General features: G+C 42.2%; 1 protein-coding gene across 1 annotated transcript in view; it reads right to left on the bottom strand.

The window, feature by feature from the left end:
- Positions 1-19864, bottom strand: part of PTPRO (protein tyrosine phosphatase receptor type O) — a 149148-nt gene extending 129284 nt beyond the window's left edge. The window contains 3 exon segments of the mRNA XM_071732992.1: positions 19392-19444; positions 19447-19486; positions 19488-19864. Coding sequence (XP_071589093.1) covers positions 19392-19444; positions 19447-19486; positions 19488-19607 — 213 coding nt within the window. The 5' untranslated portion in view covers positions 19608-19864.
- Between the last annotated feature and the right edge of the window lie 240 nt (positions 19865-20104).

The raw sequence follows: 20104 nt of genomic DNA, 5'->3' as shown, positions 1-20104 counted from the left end.
TGTTGTCTGTGGACAGGAGGAGCCAGAAGGGAAGAGACTCCCTGGTGCTGGGGGCTGGTTGGATCCCAGGGCAATACAGGGCTGCTGCCAGAAAACCTTGAGTTTCTTCACTGGATTTAGCTGACTCCCAGATGAAACTACCCAAAATTGGGGCATCTAGTCTGCACAAGATGGATGCATGTTATCTGGACAGAGAGGACCAGGTCTGGAAGGTAAGTTATCACACCTTCACTTATAGAAACCATCTGGCATAGAATCATAGAATCAGCTGGGTTGGAAGGGACCTCTGAGATCATCAAGTCCAACCCCTGATCCACTACCGCTGCGGTTACCAGACCATGGCACTGAGTGCCACATCCAGTCTCTTTTTCCCCCACTCTGACTACAGTAAAACCCACAGCTCAGGCCCGGGCTGAGCTGAACAAAATCCCACCACAGGCACAGGCCTCAGCTGCAGTGGACATGTCCCAGAAAGCAGCTTCTCCTTCTTCAAAGACCTGATGCCAAGAGGGGCTGGTTATCCATGGCTCCCAGGCGCTCCTACCGCAGATGCAGCTGCACTCAGCTGCTGAGCTGCTTTAATACTGTCATACTGCACAGCCCAATTCTGCTGCTTCTCCCTCGTGGAAGCAGTCCCACTGAGTTTAACAGGATTACACATGCGGAAGGGAGTTTGGCCCCAAGCCCACTATCCAGGGAACCATGGAAACGTGGGTTTACGGTGCAGGCTGCACCTCAGCTGCGTACTCAGAGGCTGAAGCCCTCCCCGTGACCACAGCTCTGCTGCTAAGGGTACCTGACCTGATTATGTGAAAACCAGTTCAGGCACAAACACCTGAGATGTAACCACATATCCCAATTGCACTGCAGACCCATCCAGCCCAAGGGCTGGTGAGTAATGGCTGCCAGCACAGGGGACCAGCCCCAGATCTTGCCTCCTTGCTTAAGCAGGCTCTGTTCATTGTGTCACTGGTGCACTGGGTCAGGCTGATGCTTCCCTGGTTAACCCTCTGCTGACAACAGTTCTACAGTGCAGAAATCCCCAAAAAGCACAACACGGAATCTGTTCGACCAGGGGAAGGCTGATCTGAGCCCACTGATGCCTACAGGAGCATTCCCTTGATCAACTGGAAGAGAATCCAGAGGGATTTAAATCTGAAGCTATGCCTCTTGAGCTGCACATGTAAGAGACCAGTTTCTTATTTTTTTCTTTCAATTTGTACAATTGGTATGGATTAAACAATGCAAAAACATGATCCGGAGGATGTTAGCCTGGTGGCTAATTTAGGGGACTACCCAAGCAAGGAAGGATTACTTTATCTAATTAAGATAGAGCACAGTATTTAAGACACCATTTGCATTAAAACAGACAATTCAGAACTATCAATACCGTTGAGTCTGAAATTATGATTGGTAATCACTCCTCACATAACAACTTTCTAGTGACATTGTAAATCACTTCCTTTTGCTTGCAGTGAATGAAGCCATCACTCAAAATGCTCAATTATAAATCTGAATGTAATTTAAAAGGTGCACTTTCTTTAGTTTTACTAAGGGCAGAAGTGCAATGCTGATGGTGTAATACCCATGTTAATGCATTACTTGTGACAGAAATTTAGTCTGTATTCATTAATTCACTCATTCCTGTAATCAGAACAGGCCAAGATTCACTCTCCTGGATCTTATTCCCCTCTCTGCAGGTGCATGGTATGCCATGGGGAGGCTACCCAGTTCATTCAACATATGTTTTTTAAGGCACAAAGAGTAGCTTGGTCCCAAATTCTCCACAAATGCATCATTCTTTTTAGGGGCCCTCTTATACACCTATAAAATGTGTAAATGAATTTCAGATGGATTTTTAGCAAGTACCAATAAGCAGGCTCAAATAGATTTGTCAATCTATAATAAAAAATAACCAGAAAATAAAGCCCGGTATTTTCATTGGTGTATTAATGACAGGAAGATAAGATTTGTGGTTTACAAACTACAATTAAGCCCTCATATGGAATGAAACCATTAAAATACTGCATCATTAATTTTAATCTTCCTACAGAGATGAAATAGATATTAGCAAGTACATGAATACCAATGCTAATACTCTCTATCCTTCTCAACATCTTCAGGTCCCAGGATTTAATTATCCTTTGTCCCAAGCTAATCTGCAGAGATGCTTCCACTTCAGCAGAATCTCCTCTCTTTGTTGATGAAAAAGTCTAAAGAGAACCATTTTTGGTGCAGAACTGCATTTTACCAAAATGCAAACAACCAAGGTTTTACAATAGTAATCTGTTTGCTTACTAGCTAGTGCTTTCTCTTCAGGTCACTTTATTTATTTAGTAATGGCAGATAATTTTAATGTCTTTCATCTCCAGACTCCTTTTCAACTGACAGCTGATACACATCTAGAACAGCTTTGCTTATCAAGAAATAATTTCTAGAAATGACCAGAGTGCAAAAAAACCCTCCCATGAGTAAAACTGGTCTGGTCTTCACCAAAATTTCAGCCATCCCTTACTGGCCATAATTATTCCCCATTTCACCAATATGTCCCCTCTCAGCTCAGGCCCTCTCTGCTGCTGCATGATCCATGTGCCATTCAACACTCTTCCAGAGCCACCATGCACCACCAGCTCAGGAGCCCCACACCATTACTGGGACACCTATACTGAAGTATTCCATGGTATTCCCAGATGAAGCTTAAAGCTGGCATTCAATTTCTTTTATATCAGAGCCTGTACCTGGCTACCAGCCTTCTATCCACAGACTGGAGTCCTCCACTGAAATTAACATTCACACAAAACATATTTTTCTGGTTTGAGTTCATTATATATTTGCTTTCGTAAATTGATGGAGTGACTGGTGTTTCAGCAAAAATTATAAGTTAAACCAGTGATGTTAAAAAAGAACACCATGTACCTTAAAGAGAAAGCATTCCTGTTTGCTAGCAGTGTGACCAATTCAATCCCAGTGCGTTGTGTGGGAGCACTGTTGTTAGTGGGTTTGAAACTTGGAAAGGGCCTTGGTGTAAACCATAGAGTCATGGAAGTAGTCCTGGAAAATCTATTTTATGGGCCATCAGCCAATTTATCTACTAGAAAGGCTGGAATATGACTAATGGAAGGAATATATGTAATTCAGATCAACAAAACTACCGAAACAAACTTGTAATAAATGCCTTCAAAAGACAAAAAAAAAAAACAAATGGAAAGGGAGAGGGGCATGAAAAGAAATCTATTTTAAGCTCTTCACAAAGGCTTTGGAGCCCCCAACCTTCTAAGATCACAGTACAACATTTTTAAGACAAACAACCACATATTTCTAAGGGAGAAAAAAATTTTACTTTGGTTTTTTTTTTTGTTTGTTTTTTGTTGGGGTTTTTTGGGTTTTTTTGCTGGGGAAGTTGATCTATATATACCTTTACAGAGGTGTATCTATATGAAGGGTTTACTATGTGTTGATTCTATGCTGGTATCCCAGAGACAGCTGGTGGCAGTGTATTGCCAACTGATGGTGGTTATGTTGCCCAAAAGGTTTTGGAGGTCCATGCTTAGAGATATTCAAAAGCTGTCTGCACACAGCCTAGGGCAACCAGTTCTAAGTGGTCCTACTTGAGCAGGGGTGCTGGAGCACATGAGGTTCCTTCCAACCTCAACCAACTTGCGATTCTATGAAATGTATCCAGGACAAAATTATGAAACCCTATCACAGTTACAGGCAGCTGAGCTGAAAGTTGTAGAGACTGATGTCAATTTTAGTTAAATTTTTGTAAAAATCAGTGTAACATCACTGCTTTAGATGTCGTTCATTTGAATTCACAGTGTAGGTGACTAAGCACAGTAATTGGCCTTTTTTTTTTTTTTCCCTGAGAAGTATGATCTGTATTTGAATAGCAGCTATTTTCACTAAAATAGTCTTTTCATGTAATCATAGTCTTTTTGTGACTATTTAGCATTCCACTGGAAGTTAACTATTGAGCTGGGCTAAATGGCTGCAAATGGTGTGTGCAAAAAAGCCTTTTCTTTGGCTGTTATAAAATGCTATCCAAAACATTTACTGGAGAAATACAACTTCCCTGGAAGTGAAAAGCAAAATACTTGAGAAATGAGGAGAGGGTGTTAGAGGCTGGGTGTGAGCTAAATGGACTTGAGCAGTGTTAGGTGTGGATGGAGGAGAAACAGGGTTGAGCATGGCAGGAGAGGACAAGTGGAACAGAATTAGTGGGCTAGAAAGGAAAGAGGCCAAGGCAACAATAATGAGAGGACAAACCCTAGAAAGGATAAATACAAGAAATAGACTAATACAAGAAATAGACTAATATTTTCTTCTTGGAAAAATACAGATCTCAGACAACTGCAACTATTTGCTAATACCTGCAAATGATTCTTAGTGTTGCTGAATTTTCCTTGACTAACTGTCCCTACTTCCATTTTTTTTAAAGAGGGCTAAAAGCATAGAATTGAAATGTTCTTTCTGGAGAATCTGGGAAGCTTCTTAGGCTTCTTTGTCATAGCAAGAACTACAAACTAATTTTGTGCAATCAATCTAAATGATTATTTTACCTTTCAAACCTTCTGAATACCTAACCTCTACAACGTTTTTTGCACAACATTAATAAATAAAACATCCACACACTCTGCCCATTACAGAAAAAAAAAAAAAAGAAAAAAAAAGAAAAAGAAAATTAAAATAAAACCAGCTACTATTTAATTCATGAGGGAAAGGAAAAATGAAAAGATTCTTTGTCTTTGTACTTTCCTAGAAATTTCTTTCAACTGTCCAACACGATGCTTCCTCAGAGGCTCTCCTCCTCTCACCCTCAAGTACTGAGTCTAGTGTCACAAACTGAAAGCCAGATTAGCCTGCAGCTTATCCATGGATAAGCTCCCCACCAGCATTTTAGGCACCAGTCAGCACTCTGTTACGACAACGCGATAATGCGAATGGTAACATAAGCCCTCAGAAAACATCTGAGCTGAGGTACTAGAGAAATCCCTCTGTGGCTTGTACCAGTTGTGCATCAGAGAGGGATGCACTGGTACAGCCCAGATGCACTGAGGAAGAGGACAGTGTCTGCTGCCTCCTTTTCAGGTTATAAATGGCCTCAAAGGGAAAGGAGGAGCTGAAAGCATGGTGATGCCATCTTTTTCCCAGCTAGCAATGCTCCTTTTCTGTGAAAATGGGAAGATATAGCACCTTCCTCCAGCATAGAGCTTCGGGGATGGCTGGAGGAGCACTGTTAGCAAGGCAATGTTAGCCACCCTGGTGGACCACTTGCCTCTGTCAGCTCCAGCATGACCCTCAGCATCCCAAACAAGGCTGGGATGCAAGAGCAGCTGGACCCTCCCCAACTCCTGGGAAGGTCCCGGCCACCACCCTCACCACAAAGCCACCCTTGGGCTGAAGCTGTACATGCTGACAACCAGCATCAGCAGCCAACTCCTGACATGTAATGGGGGAAATACACAAACACTTGAGTTATTCTGCCCTGTTTTCTCCTCCTACCTGAACTGATGCCATAAGGACAGGACAGAGACTCCAGCAGGTCAAATCCTGCAGGAGCTGCTTCTGGTCTTACAGGAAGACCCGGCTGGCTTAAGGGGTGGGGGAACAACTCAGACCTCACTATGCCACTGTCACCATGCTACAAGCTACCAAAATCTGATGATTACTGTAAAAAACAGCATTGCCACGGACTCCTCTATCACTGTCACAAAATCGATTATATTTTTAATTAAAACCCATATTTGTTTAATCTCTCATGGTCAGAATAGTGATACTTAGATTTATGAGTTAGTGCTGGTCAGGGGATGCAAACATTCAGGGACTATCTTTATCTTACCTCTCTCACCAGGAATGATTTATAGTTTAATATGACTGGCTACTTTGACACAGCTCCTTTAACCATAACATCTTTCCATTCCTCTAGTAGCAGAGATTTAGCATTTCAGGCTGAGTACATATGTTGGATAAGAACATAATCCTCAGCTCTAGGCACAGGAGTTCATGGTATGAGGATGGCTCTGCATACAAATTGAAAGCACTGAGATGTAGAAAAGAAAACTACTCTAAACTCTAAATGCATATTGTGAAGGCCTTCTGGTATCAGAAGAAATCATCAGTTATTTCATTTGACATCTTTAGAAACAGAGGGACTAGAGGGGAAAAAAAAAAAAAGAGAGGAAAAAAAATGGTTATGACCTTTAGTCCAACACTCCAAGTAAAGACTGGATAAGTACTTGTAGTGAGGGAATATGCCAATATGCTAAGAGGAAGAGATGAATGAGACTCGATCGTTTCAGTAGAGAAAAATCCCAGAACTCTATAGCCATTTCTGACAGGACAGAGATGGATTTTTTCAGGAGATACTCCCCTTCCCTCTATTAGCTTTCTTAACCTAGCATATGAATTTCTGGGTGCTTGATGCAGACATATCTCTGCAGTCCATCTGCTTCCCTTCATCCAGGTTGGGGCTAATCTCCAAATGCAAAGAGACATTTCATTATCATTGCAAAAATTCAGTGGGCATCCAGCAGCTATCAACCATCCATTACATAGGAACAGGAGGTAGTGTTTCTGGACAAAAACATAAAGGATCAATCTCAGGCACGATCTGACACCCCTAGATTTTGTTCTTCATGCATGCTTGTGAAAGCAACTTGCTGTGGTAAACCAGAGCATATGTCCTATATCCTCCTATATCCACATGACATGAAGCTGTCAGACAATCCCTGTCTTAATAATCTATGAGCCTTCCAAATTATTAATACCTACTGAAACCATGCATTTAAATTGAATTGCAAGCAAGAGCCATATCATCCTGGAGTCCCTTTTCTCATGCCCTGCAGCTCTGCTGTGCACAGCATCTTGTGCAGCAGACCTCAAGGTCGCCTCCTTCACACCACCCTCCCTGCATAGTAGTGCAGGCCAGAGAGTTGGACATAGCTAAATCTACCTTTGAAAAGAAAAAGGATTAGAGAACCAAACTTCCTGAACCCTCAGTGTGAGCGCAGCTGAGCCATCCTAGGCCACGCGTGACATCCTGAAATCCCTTCTATCCATTTCTTTTACGCCAAATAAAAAAGAAGTGCAGAGGTTTTTCCCTTTTCTGTAAACTCGTCTGGTTCTGTGTATGCTCTGTTCTCCAAGATATCTTCACACTCTCTGCTGACACATCTCACTTAACAAGTGGCAAGCACACTCTGCAGAATAATCCTCTTGTATTCCCAAAATAAATTTAATCTGGCATTGTATGGCCTTTACAGGAAAACAGTAATTTTGCTCTTCTAACATATAACACTGAGATTTTTTTTTTTTTCTTTTAACTGTAAAATATGCTTTTGTGTTATTAACTGGACTATCTGACTTCTAAGAGCTACAAGAAGAAGGCTTTTTTTAAGGTAATATTCTTTGGAAATCAGGATTCATGGCACATGATTGGAAGTAGTAAGGGCCATAGAACCACCACCATCTTAGGGATTATTTAAGCATGGGGGAGGGTTATTTGGATTTGAGGGGTTTTGTGTTTTTTTGTTTGGTTTGGAGGGGGGCATTTCTTATTATTATTATGCATCTTGAATTTTATTACTTCTTTTTTTTAAAAAAAGGACATCTGTATTCCAGCATAAACAAGTAAACAACAGAAAGTATGACTTAACAAAATTGCAAGGCAAAAAATCTGTGAAAAAACTAATAAATTACCAAATTCATCCTCTCCTCCAACATCATCAGCAATAAAATGCTAGTATGATGCAGAGTCAGGTAGCAGAAACTGTAATTGGAGTCCAAAGTAACTGCTCCTTTGGAGCTCATTAAGTGTATCAAGCCCCTGTGATCTTCTATTGATTTTAGGAGCAGCGGTTCAGTTATCAATACAAAAAGTGTAAGGGAAGTTTCCAGAAAGGATTCCACATATTCCCTTGAGACATGTATTTTTCCACCTCAATTTTTACAAGTTTCTCTAGTTGGGTGCAGTGATTCCTCTGCTCCAGCACAAAGCTGGCCAGGACAGAGGCCAGGACAGAGGCCAGGACAGAGGCCAGGACAGAGGCCAGGACAGGGGCCAGGACAGGGGCCAGGACAGGGGCCAGGACAGGGGCCAGGACAGGGGCCAGGACAGGGGCCAGGACAGGGGCCAGGACAGGGGCCAGGACAGGGGCCAGGACAGGGGCCAGGACAGGGGCCAGGACAGGGGCCAGGACAGGGGCCAGCTCTGCCCCAACAACCTTTAAGTCACCTTGCTCACAACTACCCCCGTGTTGAAGCTTTCAGGGTTTTCTGCATGCCAAAGGCATAATGCTTGGAAAATATATGAAGAGGTGGTTCTCCTCTCAGAAATGTAATTCAGGAGGTGGGGGGGGGGATGGGGGAATTAAAAGGAAAAAAAAAAACCCTCCATCAAAAAGCTTTCTTGAGAAATGTGAACCTGTGAAATGAATGTGCAGTGATGGCAGATACCTGCCTGACTCTGCAGAAAGTTTAAGTGATAATTAAGGCACATTCTAACGATGGCAGCCCTAAGAATTTTATCCTTGATGTTATATTTAAAGCTCGAGCTCCAAAGAGCTGGTGAATGCAAGAAAACCAGCAGACTTCAGCAAAAAGCTTGTGACTGTAACCCAGAGTTTTAAATTTTCCAAAGAAAAATATTTTGTAATAAATCTAAGGAAAAAAAAAAAAAAAAAAGCATAGCTGTCAGGTTAATAAGACAGTTTCATGGGGTTTTCCTGAGTCCCAATTAATAATCTTTAAATTGGTTTGACTGTCACTCCTTTCCTACAGAGGTCCCAAGAGGTTTTCCAGAGGTGGTGGAATCTCTACCCATGCAGATACTCAAACTTACCTTAGCCCCCAGCCTCCTTGGCCCTGCTTTGAGCCAAGGCTCAGACCAGACGGGCTCCAGACATCTCTTCCAGCCTAAATTACTGTGTGATTCTAACCAGTTACACATTTCCCTGTACCCTCAGAGCTGTGCAGACTCCTCACTCTATTTGCCATTTTGCTGCCAGCCAGAGGACAGTTCTGAGCCCAGTTCTGCTGTGTGACTGAATCTCAATGTACTAAGTTGGAAATAAGCATGAGAAAATTCAGCCCTTTCTTTTTAAGCACTGTATGAGACCTATACACCACACAGGCCAGAAGAATTGAAGAGATGGTAAACTATAAGCTTGGAAAACCAAATGATATTATTCTAAATATTTCAATGGCAAAATTTATTCTTCCACTTAAAACTAATGCTAATTCAGGTATCCACTGGCTCTCATATGCTTTAATCATAGCCAGTGCTCATAAGGGCAAGAAACACTCTGGCATGATTCAGAATGCTTCTGTTTCTTTTCCTGCCCTGCTCCAAGCTAAATGCTCTATGCACCACATCATACATTCCAGAATATTTTTCCTCCACCCAGACACCTACTGATGTCCCAACTTGCTACTGTCCACCACCTGGTGTAGGAAAACTTCCCAAGAATTGGTATCTGACAGCAAGGCTGCTATGCCACTGTATAAATAAAACCTCTTTCCTAGCATTAAGCAAGATGTCTACCATAGCCATGGGCTCTGGCACATTGCTTTGAAATGTTTGTAATTGATGACAAAATAGGAAAAGAAAAAACTAAGTATCTTCTTTTTAAAGAATAATTATGCAGCAAATATGGATACAGATCCCATGAAAAGCTTCTGAGAAGCACTGCAGTCAAAGGGCCAAAACCCTTACTTTTTTACTTGTTGCCCTTAACTTCTTTTGACTGTTCACCTCTCTAATTCTCAAGGTTTAAACTAAACAGAAACATGTCTATGCACAGACAGAGCTCAATTAACCTTCACAAATGCTCTGTGTGTATATTTAAGAATACATCCAGTTTTCTTCCTTCATGGAAGAAATTCATGGGATTTGATGCCACTATGAGTTCCTCCAACCAAGAGCAGCTCTGCTAGTTGATACATAACATGAACTCATCGCCAGCTCTTAATCTGGTTGTACACTTGCCCCTTAGAGAAAAACGATTTTCCAAACATTTATCTTAAATTCTCTCAAATTCCCATTCCTTTCTGCATTACAGGTAAGCATCTGAATACATTTTGAACTGGTATTTTCATTTGTGTGAGGACAGATACAGAGGTCTACTGTTCTGCAGTCAACTGGAAGAGTGTAAGTGAAGACTGGGAAGTGATGGATGGGTTCAGATGGGAGAGCAGGGTGGGAGCTTATCTTCTGAAATTCAAAGGCCCCAGATCACCACTGGGTTTTGATCTCTTTTAACTCAGCCAGCCTGTTAAAGAAGCAGGGACCAGCTGGTTCAGATATTATATATTCATCATATATATATATATATATATATATATTCATCACACACACACACACACACACACATATATATACATATGGTTCAGATATATAATATTGTTCAGATCCACATACAAGTAAGTAACTGGTATAAATCCATGGATGGTTTATATCCAAATTCTTTTTTGAACAGTCCCTGAAATGTGCAGAGGAAGACAAAGAGGAAACTGATGGCTTTGCCTGGAGAAAGTCACACTATTCTTGGCCTTATATTAGCTATATAAGTTTCCTGCAAAGAAATTCCCCTTGCAAGAGCAGAGGCATTCTAATGTGCTTCTACTGATTTCACCCACCAATTCTTGCCCATACAGCTACCCCTTAAGCAAGGAAGCTGCTCAAGATCTGGCCAATGCAGCATTTCTTTAAGCTATCAGACCCACAGATTCCCAAAATCCAAACCATCCTCTGGCCTCCAGTTTGCACCACTGGCACTGCAGGCAGCCCCAGGTCCCTGCAGGTCGCAGTTTGCTCTGTGCTGAATGTCAAACCCCACAGCAGCAACTGAGATCCCAGGTCTTCCCTCCACGGCTTGATCCAGAGCCCATTTAAAGCAACATAAAGACATCCATTGACTTCATTTGGGCTTTGGACCCGTTCCCAGAAGCACAGTAGATTCTCTGATAGCTCCCAGCATCCTAAGAATTAGGGAACCGTCAGTTCTGGTTCCAGCTAACAGAGATCAGTGTTGCACATAAACAACAGGTGAGATGACAAAATTATTATCTGCATTTATGGAGTGCCCCTGTTTCAGGTAAATGCCAGTAACATCATGTGGTACCAGGCTTCTGCAATTTTCATGCTTTCCCACAGTGCTGCTGAGGAAATCTGATGGGGTTTTAGAGCCTATGGTGTCTTAAGTTAGTTTTCAAAATAGATTTTAAAATAAAAAAGCATTTTCGGTTTAACACATTATTTTGTAACACGCTGGGAAGTCATTTCATCCCAAAGATCATTTTGAAACAGACTTAAATATTCACTATGTATTCATTTATCCTTCAGAAAATGTCATAATTTTTCTTGTTGCATTTAATAACTGCTAGTTAATTACACAGAATCTCATCCCATCTGCTTATTCCTTCATACAGTGAAATTAGAGGGCTTGATTCTACAGTCATTACTCACAGAAGGAGAGTCATTGATTTAATGGACTTCCCTGAAAAGGGATTACAGTATAGGATGCTCTGATATTGATTTTGTGACATCATAATTTTTTCCTCAGAAGCAGACACTGATGACTCAAGATAATATCAGTGAAAGATTAGGCAGAGGCAGCTAAGTTAGAGGGAAAAAAATACTAAAAAACAAACCTTTAAATTTTAAAAAGATACTACAATATTATCTATCTTCTCTGTTTTGAATAAAAGTTCTCTTTATAAAAATATCTGAGTGATGTTTCTTTCATCTCTTGCCCTGCTTACAGCTACTTTAATGAAACTATTGTGAAGAACATTTTTTGTAGGCTAATGGCTTCTCTTTGAAGGGATTAAAGTCGCATTGATTATTAATTATTTTTTGATGTTTAAAACTGTTCTAAATGTCCAGAAGCTCTGTTGAGCAACATCCTGTAGAAATCAATACTGAATAAAAACAAAAGAAGAAAACAATAATAACAAAAAAACCTCACTCTTAGCTCCTGGGGGAAGCAACTGTGACTTCTGTTTGGAAGGTATATTGCCCCTTGGAGAATACCAGCAACGGGCATGTATGATAATCATTTCTCAGTTATCTAGAGCATCCTTATTTTGATGTGTCTATCTTTCACACTTCAGGCAGAGTCTGCAGATATTTTGCATACAGAACAAAGCGAAGCACAGCAGTGCTAAGCAAATAATAAATAAATTAATTTCATTTCTGTTGGAAAATGTTAATTTTTTCCCTTAAATCTGCCTTGCAGTTCTTGGGAAAACACTAATTAGCATTCTTTGAAAATTTTTCCACCAATTCTCTACTGTTCCTCACCATATTTTAATAGGGCAACAGGGTTGGTTTTTTTTTTTGGTTTGGCTCTTTTTTTCTTACTTGGCTTGAAAGCATCGTTGCTGTTTGTAAGTAGAATAAGAACAAGACCGTTCCTTCACATTTGACAGTACTGGGAGGAGTAAAGACTTTCCACATTAAAATGGCTTTCATATTAAAATGACTTCCAGATGAACAAGGCAATGATCCTGAAAAGCTATGCTGCAAATGACAGACATGTGCCAAGCAGCAGATTACACAAAGGTAACAAGGCAACTGGGACAGTCTCTGGTCTGCTCCAGGGAGTCCTCTCAGCCATGAAGAACACCCCTTTCTTGGGTGATTCTAGGTATAAGTCAAGGAAATTATTGAAAGCTCTTAAAACTAAAGAAGCTGCTGAGCTGACAGACAATTTAGTGACTAGGATCTACCTCTCTTATCCCAAAGGCTTGGCGTTTGCATTATAGAGGCAGAATTCAACAAAATTAAACTGAGGACTGCAGGTTTATAGCACACAAAGGAACTACAGCTGTTCAAACCCTTCTGACATGACTAGAAGGACCATGTCTCAACCTCCTAATAATTTGAAAAATCACAGCTGTTAAGACTGACGGGCAACATTATCTGTTTTTCCCAAAGTACTTAAGGATTTTAGTATTTTTATCCTCCAAGACGTTCATATATGCCAAGCAGCTACCTCATGCTAAATCTCTGGCTGACAGAGAAGACCACAGAGAAGATGTCTTTTGTTACCTCCATTAAGCTCCTCTGAAGCACTTCCTCTGTTTAAGCATCCCACTATTGTTTTCTAACAATAGTTCTAATAATTTCTAACTGCCAACATAGTTTTTTAACCATTCGCAGTGCCTATCCCACACATTCATAGAATCATAGAATTGGCTGGGTTGGAAGGGACCTCAGAGATCATCAAGTCCAACCCTTGATCCACTACCACTGCAGTTACCAGACCATGGCACTGAGTGCCACATCCAGTCTCTTCTTAAGTATCTCCAGGGATGGAGAATCCACTACTTCCCTGGGCAGCCCATTCCAATGTTTGATCACCCTCTCAGTAAAGAAATTCTTTCTAATGTCCAACCTAAACCTCCCCCGGCACAACTTGAGACCGTGCCCTCTTGTCTTGCTGATAGTTCCCTAGGAGAAGAGACCAACCCCCCCCCTGGCTACACCCTCCTTTCAGGGAGTTGTAGAGAGTGATGAGGTCTCCCCTGAGCCTCCTCTTCTCCAGGCTGAACAGCCCCAGCTCCCTCAGCCTCTCCTCATAGGATCTGTGCTCGAGTCCCTTCACCAGCCCAGTTGCCCTCACCACCTCAAGACCAGCATACTGGAAGCTGAGTGTAGCAATTGCCTTAAAAAAAAAACCTCTATCTCCTGCTAGTCACTAACTTCCCCATCACTGATGCTTACTGTAAAGCATTTCTCCTCTAAACACACACATACAACAGATGAGAAAATGCAGAGATAAGCAGAGTAATTCAAGCACAGCACAAACTACTTTTGCTCCAGTACAATGAGCTATCTTTATGGTGAGCCAGACATGATGCAGATTTTATTTCTGAAACTCCTTCATTTAAAAGCCTCTATAATTTCCTAGCATGAGAATGAAGGAGTTCCAGAAATGAAACACATCACGTTTGGCTTACTGTAAAGCCAGCAGACTTATTCCCTGTGAGCTGCTCCCTTCACTGCCTGTACTCATTCAAGATTACACACTGCTAGGAAAAGCCAGGTAACTTTCCTGCTGCAAATTTCTCCCATTCTTTACTCAGCTGTTAGACATTGTGCACATGGCAGCTTATATGTGTTGCCACATATCTTTCTTAAAGATTATTTCTCTTTAAGTACACATTGATGGAAATTTAACTTTTTTTTTAAAAAAAAAGCACCTTACAATGGCTTTTTGTGCAGAACGTAATAATAAGTATAATAAGTAATAATAAGTAACAATTTTCAGTTTTCCAAGTAGCCTCCTATATACTAAACTCTGAGTAAAAATTTTTCATTTTAAAACATATTTAACATTTACCAGATTTGGTTGTTTGGTTTGGATCTTCTATGGGCTTTTTTGTTTTGTTGGGGTTTTTTGTTTTTTTTTTTCTTTATACTGCAACCAATTACATTTTGCTGCAAGAACAGAATCGTTAAAAACCTGAGTAACAAAAAGTGTCATCACTAATTTACTAGAGAATAAGAGCTCTTAGTAGGATAAAACCGATACAAGACTTCTCCAGTGGACAAAGTAAATAACTTTAAAGAACACAAAGAACTAAAATTAACTATGAGCCTTTTAAGTTGTTCAGCAAAAGAACCCGTTTTCAAAGCTTTTTTCTTTTTGGTATTTATCATCCTGACCATATGCTCAAGTAAAAAGAATGTGCTTTCTACTCCAGAACTGAGACTGTCTACTACAATGAGGTCCAAATAGACAAGACCTCATTCAGTTTAACATTTATTCTGAAACTCTAAGGTCATTTCATTACTTGCTTGGATGGCTCTGTGTGGTGACATCAGAAATGCAGAGATTAATGAAGTTCAGTCAGAACAATGTTTTTGAGCCTTTTAACAATTGCCATGGAATCAGCACAGGTAAGGCTTTATTCAGCATAGTCCCTGTCTTAACCCAAATGAGGGACCACCCTAGAGTACAGTTTCTGACTCAGGAGATGCAACCTAGAAATTGACTTACTGCCCTCTTGCAACTTGAGTCTGTGGCTCATAATTCCTGCAGAGATGAAAGGTCTTTTCTTGATGCTCTACTATCATTTCACCACAGTGAAATCAGAATTTGTGACAAAATAATAGCAGACCTTTATTTCACCAGCAGTTTGCAAATGCCTACTACAACTTCTGTAAACACCAGGAGGCATCCAAGCATTCTTCATTTTTCACACCAAGTATCACCCCAGCTTAGAAACAGACCATAAAAATCATGCAGTGAGAGAGTCTGCCACTTGTGTAAGTTTTAAGCTAAAACTTACTTATGACTTATGGTCATTCATAATAATGATAAAAAGAAAAAAGTGTATGCTTTTGCTGGAAGGATACTTCTCCTCTATATGTCCTGGATAGTCTCAACTAGTGGTAAACAGCAAGGTTCAGAGTGTTTTTCTTCAGTAGATCCCCTGAGTCTGTCCCATCACGAGCAAATCTTGCATTGGTTTTACAAACAAAAATGAATTGGTAAGACTGGGCGAACTGGAGGGGGTGTATTTATTTTGATACTGATGTGACACCATCATTACAGGAAAAAAACCAAACTTGTTTTCTCTATAAGAGCTTCTGTCAGCATCTCCTCAGGCAGAGAACAGGTGCTGAAAGGACTCTATACCAAAATTCTCACTGTGTCCATTTCTTTTCCAACTAGAAGAAAACAGGGGTGAAGCACCGGGAGTCCCAAATATAAAATCAGCCTCTCTCTTAAAAAAGTTTCTCCCACATAAAAAGGCAGTGTCCTGACAGTGTGATTTTACTTCAGATTATTAGTATTAGATGCAGATATTACTGAAAATTAACACTGATAAAAACACATGTCCTTTGTTGGGTAAGGTTGTGCTGAGTAAATTTTTACAGAACCTAAGCCTTTTTGAATGAAAACCTAAATTTGAATGAAACCTAAATTTAGACTTTGCTAGGACATCAGCCCCATGAACTGATGCAGTAGTGGACAAAAGTCTACCTTACTAGACACAAAAAGTTGTCCTTGCTAGAAAAAATAAAGAGTATAGCTGCTTTATCAGTGTGTAAGACTGATATACAAAGAACTCAGTCTCCTGGAAATTAGAGAGGTGATTTTTATTTGTACTTTTAGACAATTTCCCTGAAGTGTGTCATCCCTTCTATTTAATACACACTTGAAACTACTGTGACAATCAAAATTTTCACAGTTGGTCAGATCCAGGAGGTGTAACATTGTAAATTCTGTCCCAGAATCAGGTTTGGTGTGTTCATTTTCCTCTGCTTAAACTCGACTTTGCTCCACAGAAATAATACAAGGAAACATAAAGACAGCTAGGTGCAAACTACTAATAGGGGACAACTGAAATACCAATCACATAACCCAGTACAGAAGCTGAAGCTCAATGCAGACATAAGGGAACGCTGCTGAATTACAATTATAAAAGACAGGAAAGAAAACATGACATCACAGGGCTCAGGGAATATGTCTACTTTTTACTGCTCTTTATTTAGTTGAAGTACAGTTTTTCCTTTCAGCTGTCTGTGCTCAGCCTTGCCTTTACCACACCAAAATGAGACAACTACAAAGCAAGCTGCTAAGGACTCTGCATTCCAGCCATTCAGGGACTGAAACACCAGAGAACACAGAGCCATTGCAAAATGGTAATATATTAAGTAAGAAATTCCTACAGCAGAATGGTCAGAGGCTTTTCTCTGAAGCAAGACACAACTGTTCTTCTCTCAAGTACTGTAAATCAATATTAATACCTGAGCTCACACACAATGACTTTCCTTCTGCTGATTCCTAAACTAGCCATCAGGTAAGAAAACCACTGAAGAGAGAGAATGGTAGAAGTTGAAAAAATCACATTGCTGTATTTCCAAGAAAGATTACAGTATTGCCTTGGGACCCAGAAAGCAGCTGCATCACACTGGGAAGAAAAAGAAAAAGAAATAAACTAAGTATTACTTGCTCATAGGCAACAATATCAGGCACACTCCTTTTGTCACTGACCTACCAGCAACCTCAGGCAATGTCAGGAACTGGAACAAGTTGGCACTATTGCTTAAGACCATGAAATACGACAACTGGAAGGGAAGAGAAAATTTGCTTTGAGCAGTTATCACTGTGCAAAGTCTGCTGGTGATTTTTACAAATTGCCACATGAGCATCAAGGCCTCCTGAAGCAAATACAGCTTAGCAGCACTTGGGCTGCTAATGCTGAAACAGCAAGCACAGAGTCATCAGTTTTGCCCATCTTCAGATTCATCAGTTCAATGCAACTGCTTTCTCATTGAGATTACCTTGCAGGTAAAACATCAATTTAATAACTTGCAGCTGAATAATTTTAATACTGCTTCAACAAGTTGGCAGAACTGAACAGCACAAAACTAGGGGAATGCCATGTTTTGAAATAATTTTTTTCAGCTATTTGTCACTGCAAAAATGATGTAGATATTTCAAAAAAACTCCATCAATTTCAGGCTCTGAAAAATGGTCCTATTCCAGTGAATTGAAACAAGCATTGCTTTTGACTCCCCAACTTCTTTCCTGTAACCACACTTCACTTTTTGCATTCTCTGAAGTCTCAGTTCTTCTCTCATTATAGTGTCTAATAATAATGTACAAGATAACTAATTACTGTACATTTGCTATCCAAGCAAAGTCATAACCCACTCACACACAGCATTACTGACACACCTGTACCTTGAGCTACACTAAGAAATTCTGCTGCTGATCATCAGCTTTATCATTCCAGTCCTGGGTTTGTGCAGGTTTTCTATGGCTTTAAACTGATGGTTATTTTCCAACAGAATGAGGGGCTGAGGTTGGCTACCTGCAAATCTTTCCCATATTTCTTGAGATTATTTATTTTACTAGTATTTTATAAATTTAAACTATTTCCTGTCTTGCTTTACCACAGTAATTTCTGACACAGCAGTGCTAGTAAGCCCACCAAAACACCTTAATTTTTTTTTAAAAAAAAAGCCAGGATTCAGAGTAATATGAACTCTGTGAGATAAAACAGCTCCTTAAAACTGTTGACACTTCTGTATTAGGGAACAAACTAGAAGAGACATTAACTGCAATCCTTCAGCTTTTTGCTGGGCAATAACATCCACAGTCTTACTTTCCTAAAGGTTAAAAGCAAACAAACAAACAAAACCAAACAAAAACCCTGAAAACTGAACAACAACCGAATTCCCAGGCAAAATGTTTTTTCTGTATATTAATATTTTATCTTGGATAAATGCATATTTTAGCAGTTATGAAAATGAGACAGCTGACAGTTGACTGCTACACATGAACAGATGCTGTGAAAGTTTCCCTTTAAATAGTTCTGTCAATGCAATATCAATTTTAAAAGTGACACCACTGCTGTTCTAGGATATGATCCTGTAAACTCTTATTCACACAGGGAGTCCTGCTGATTTCCATACAACATTTACATTTATAACACTCTGAAGGGTCAGGTCCTTAGTTATAGAGCTCTCCTTAACTGTGACTGAGAAATACACAAGTTTTCAGTAGCGCTGAACACTGACTGTACTTTAGGGCATTTATAGTCAGCGGTATTTGCCGAGACAGGACACACATTTTCTTTTAGAAGTTACACAAAGCATATTAAATATGCCTGAGAAACCACTAAAGGAGCGAAAGCGTGAAGATAAAAAAATGTCATGTGAAACTAAACTTGCAGCATTAAGCAGAACTTTGAAAAACGAAGCTGCCAAGAAGACAGGCAGAGCTCAAAACACTGACGGTACTGACCAGAAAGCAACGTTAAATTCTGCCACGGTAACACTGATGCGATACCCCACCCGCCCCTTTGTTAGCTCCATTTTCATAATGGTTCCCTTGGCGGGGGGGCAGCATGAGAGATAAGAGCCACGGAATGGGGGAACATCTCCTGGCGGGGGGTGCTCCCCCGGAGGCACCGGGTCAGCCAGTGCTGAGCTCCCGGTGGCTGTTAAACCCCTAAAACGCCACCTCACTCCTCTCGGCACCCTCGCTGGCAACAGGGGAACTTTGGAGAAAGCGGAGGATGGGAGGAAGCGCCGCGGCATCTCCCGGGGACAGCGAGCACTTTCGGAGGGGACACGGGAGAGGAGCGCATCTGGCCCCGGGGCACGGCGGAGCGGGCTGCCCGCCTGTCGGATCGCGGGGCGGCACCGCCCCCGCCACCCCCTCCCCAAAGCCAGATGCAGATCCGCGCTGCTGCTGCCCGCAGGAGCACAAAGCGGGGACAGCCGGAGCTGAGCCCCTGCCTCCAGGGGAGAGGCGGAGCGGGCACAGCCACCTGGTCCCGCCGGGAAGGCACACAAAGGCGGCGCGGAGGGGGCTCGCTGCCCGCGGGAGGTGGGGACCCGCATCCCTCCCTTCCCAGGCACTTACCTTCAGCAACACAAAGAGCCAGAAGAGGCAGGAGCGGGCCCCCGGGGCCCCTCGCCGGCGGCGGCCGGGCATCGGGGGGGACGGCGGCCGCGGCCCGTGGGGACGGCCGGGAAGGGGGGGCTGCTCTTCCTCTGCCCCCTGCTCCCCCGCCTCTGCCTCTCGCCTCCCTCCGCTCGCCTCCGAGCCGTGCCCGGCAATGGCGAATTGCGGCAGCATCAGGCGGCCGGCGGCGGCGCCGACCTCCCCGCCGAGCAGCGCATCCTGCCGACCCCCGCCCCTTTTATTTGGGTTTTGCGGCGAGGAGGAGGAGGAGAAGAAGGAGGAGGAGGAAAGGGAGGCGGCGGAGGGGGGGGGGTGTCTGGTTGTCTCCCCTCCCACGAGTTTGGGCGATCGCGCCGCTTGATGCTCGGGAAGGGGTGGGCAGAGGCGCCCGGCGGCCCTTGGAGCGCTGTCTCCTCGTCAGGAGCGGATCACAGCTCCGGCGCAAGGCGAGGGCTGGGAGGCGGCAGCCACCGCCCTCTTCGCTCCCCCCTCACAGCCCTACCCCGCCTCTCATTCCCCCCATCCCCACCCCGGCTCTCCCAACATCATCTCCTCTCCGGAGGCAGGAAAGCGTGACAGCAAGACAAAAAAGCATCCCCTCAGCACCTCGCAGCGTGTAGAACAGTCCCACCCAATGTCATTTTCCCTGCCAGATTCCCTCTCCGGGATCA

This window comes from Heliangelus exortis, chromosome 1 (genome assembly GCF_036169615.1).
Source record: "Heliangelus exortis chromosome 1, bHelExo1.hap1, whole genome shotgun sequence".
In the NCBI taxonomy this organism is placed as follows: domain Eukaryota; kingdom Metazoa; phylum Chordata; class Aves; order Apodiformes; family Trochilidae; genus Heliangelus; species Heliangelus exortis.
This window is presented reverse-complemented; position numbering and strand designations above follow the sequence as displayed.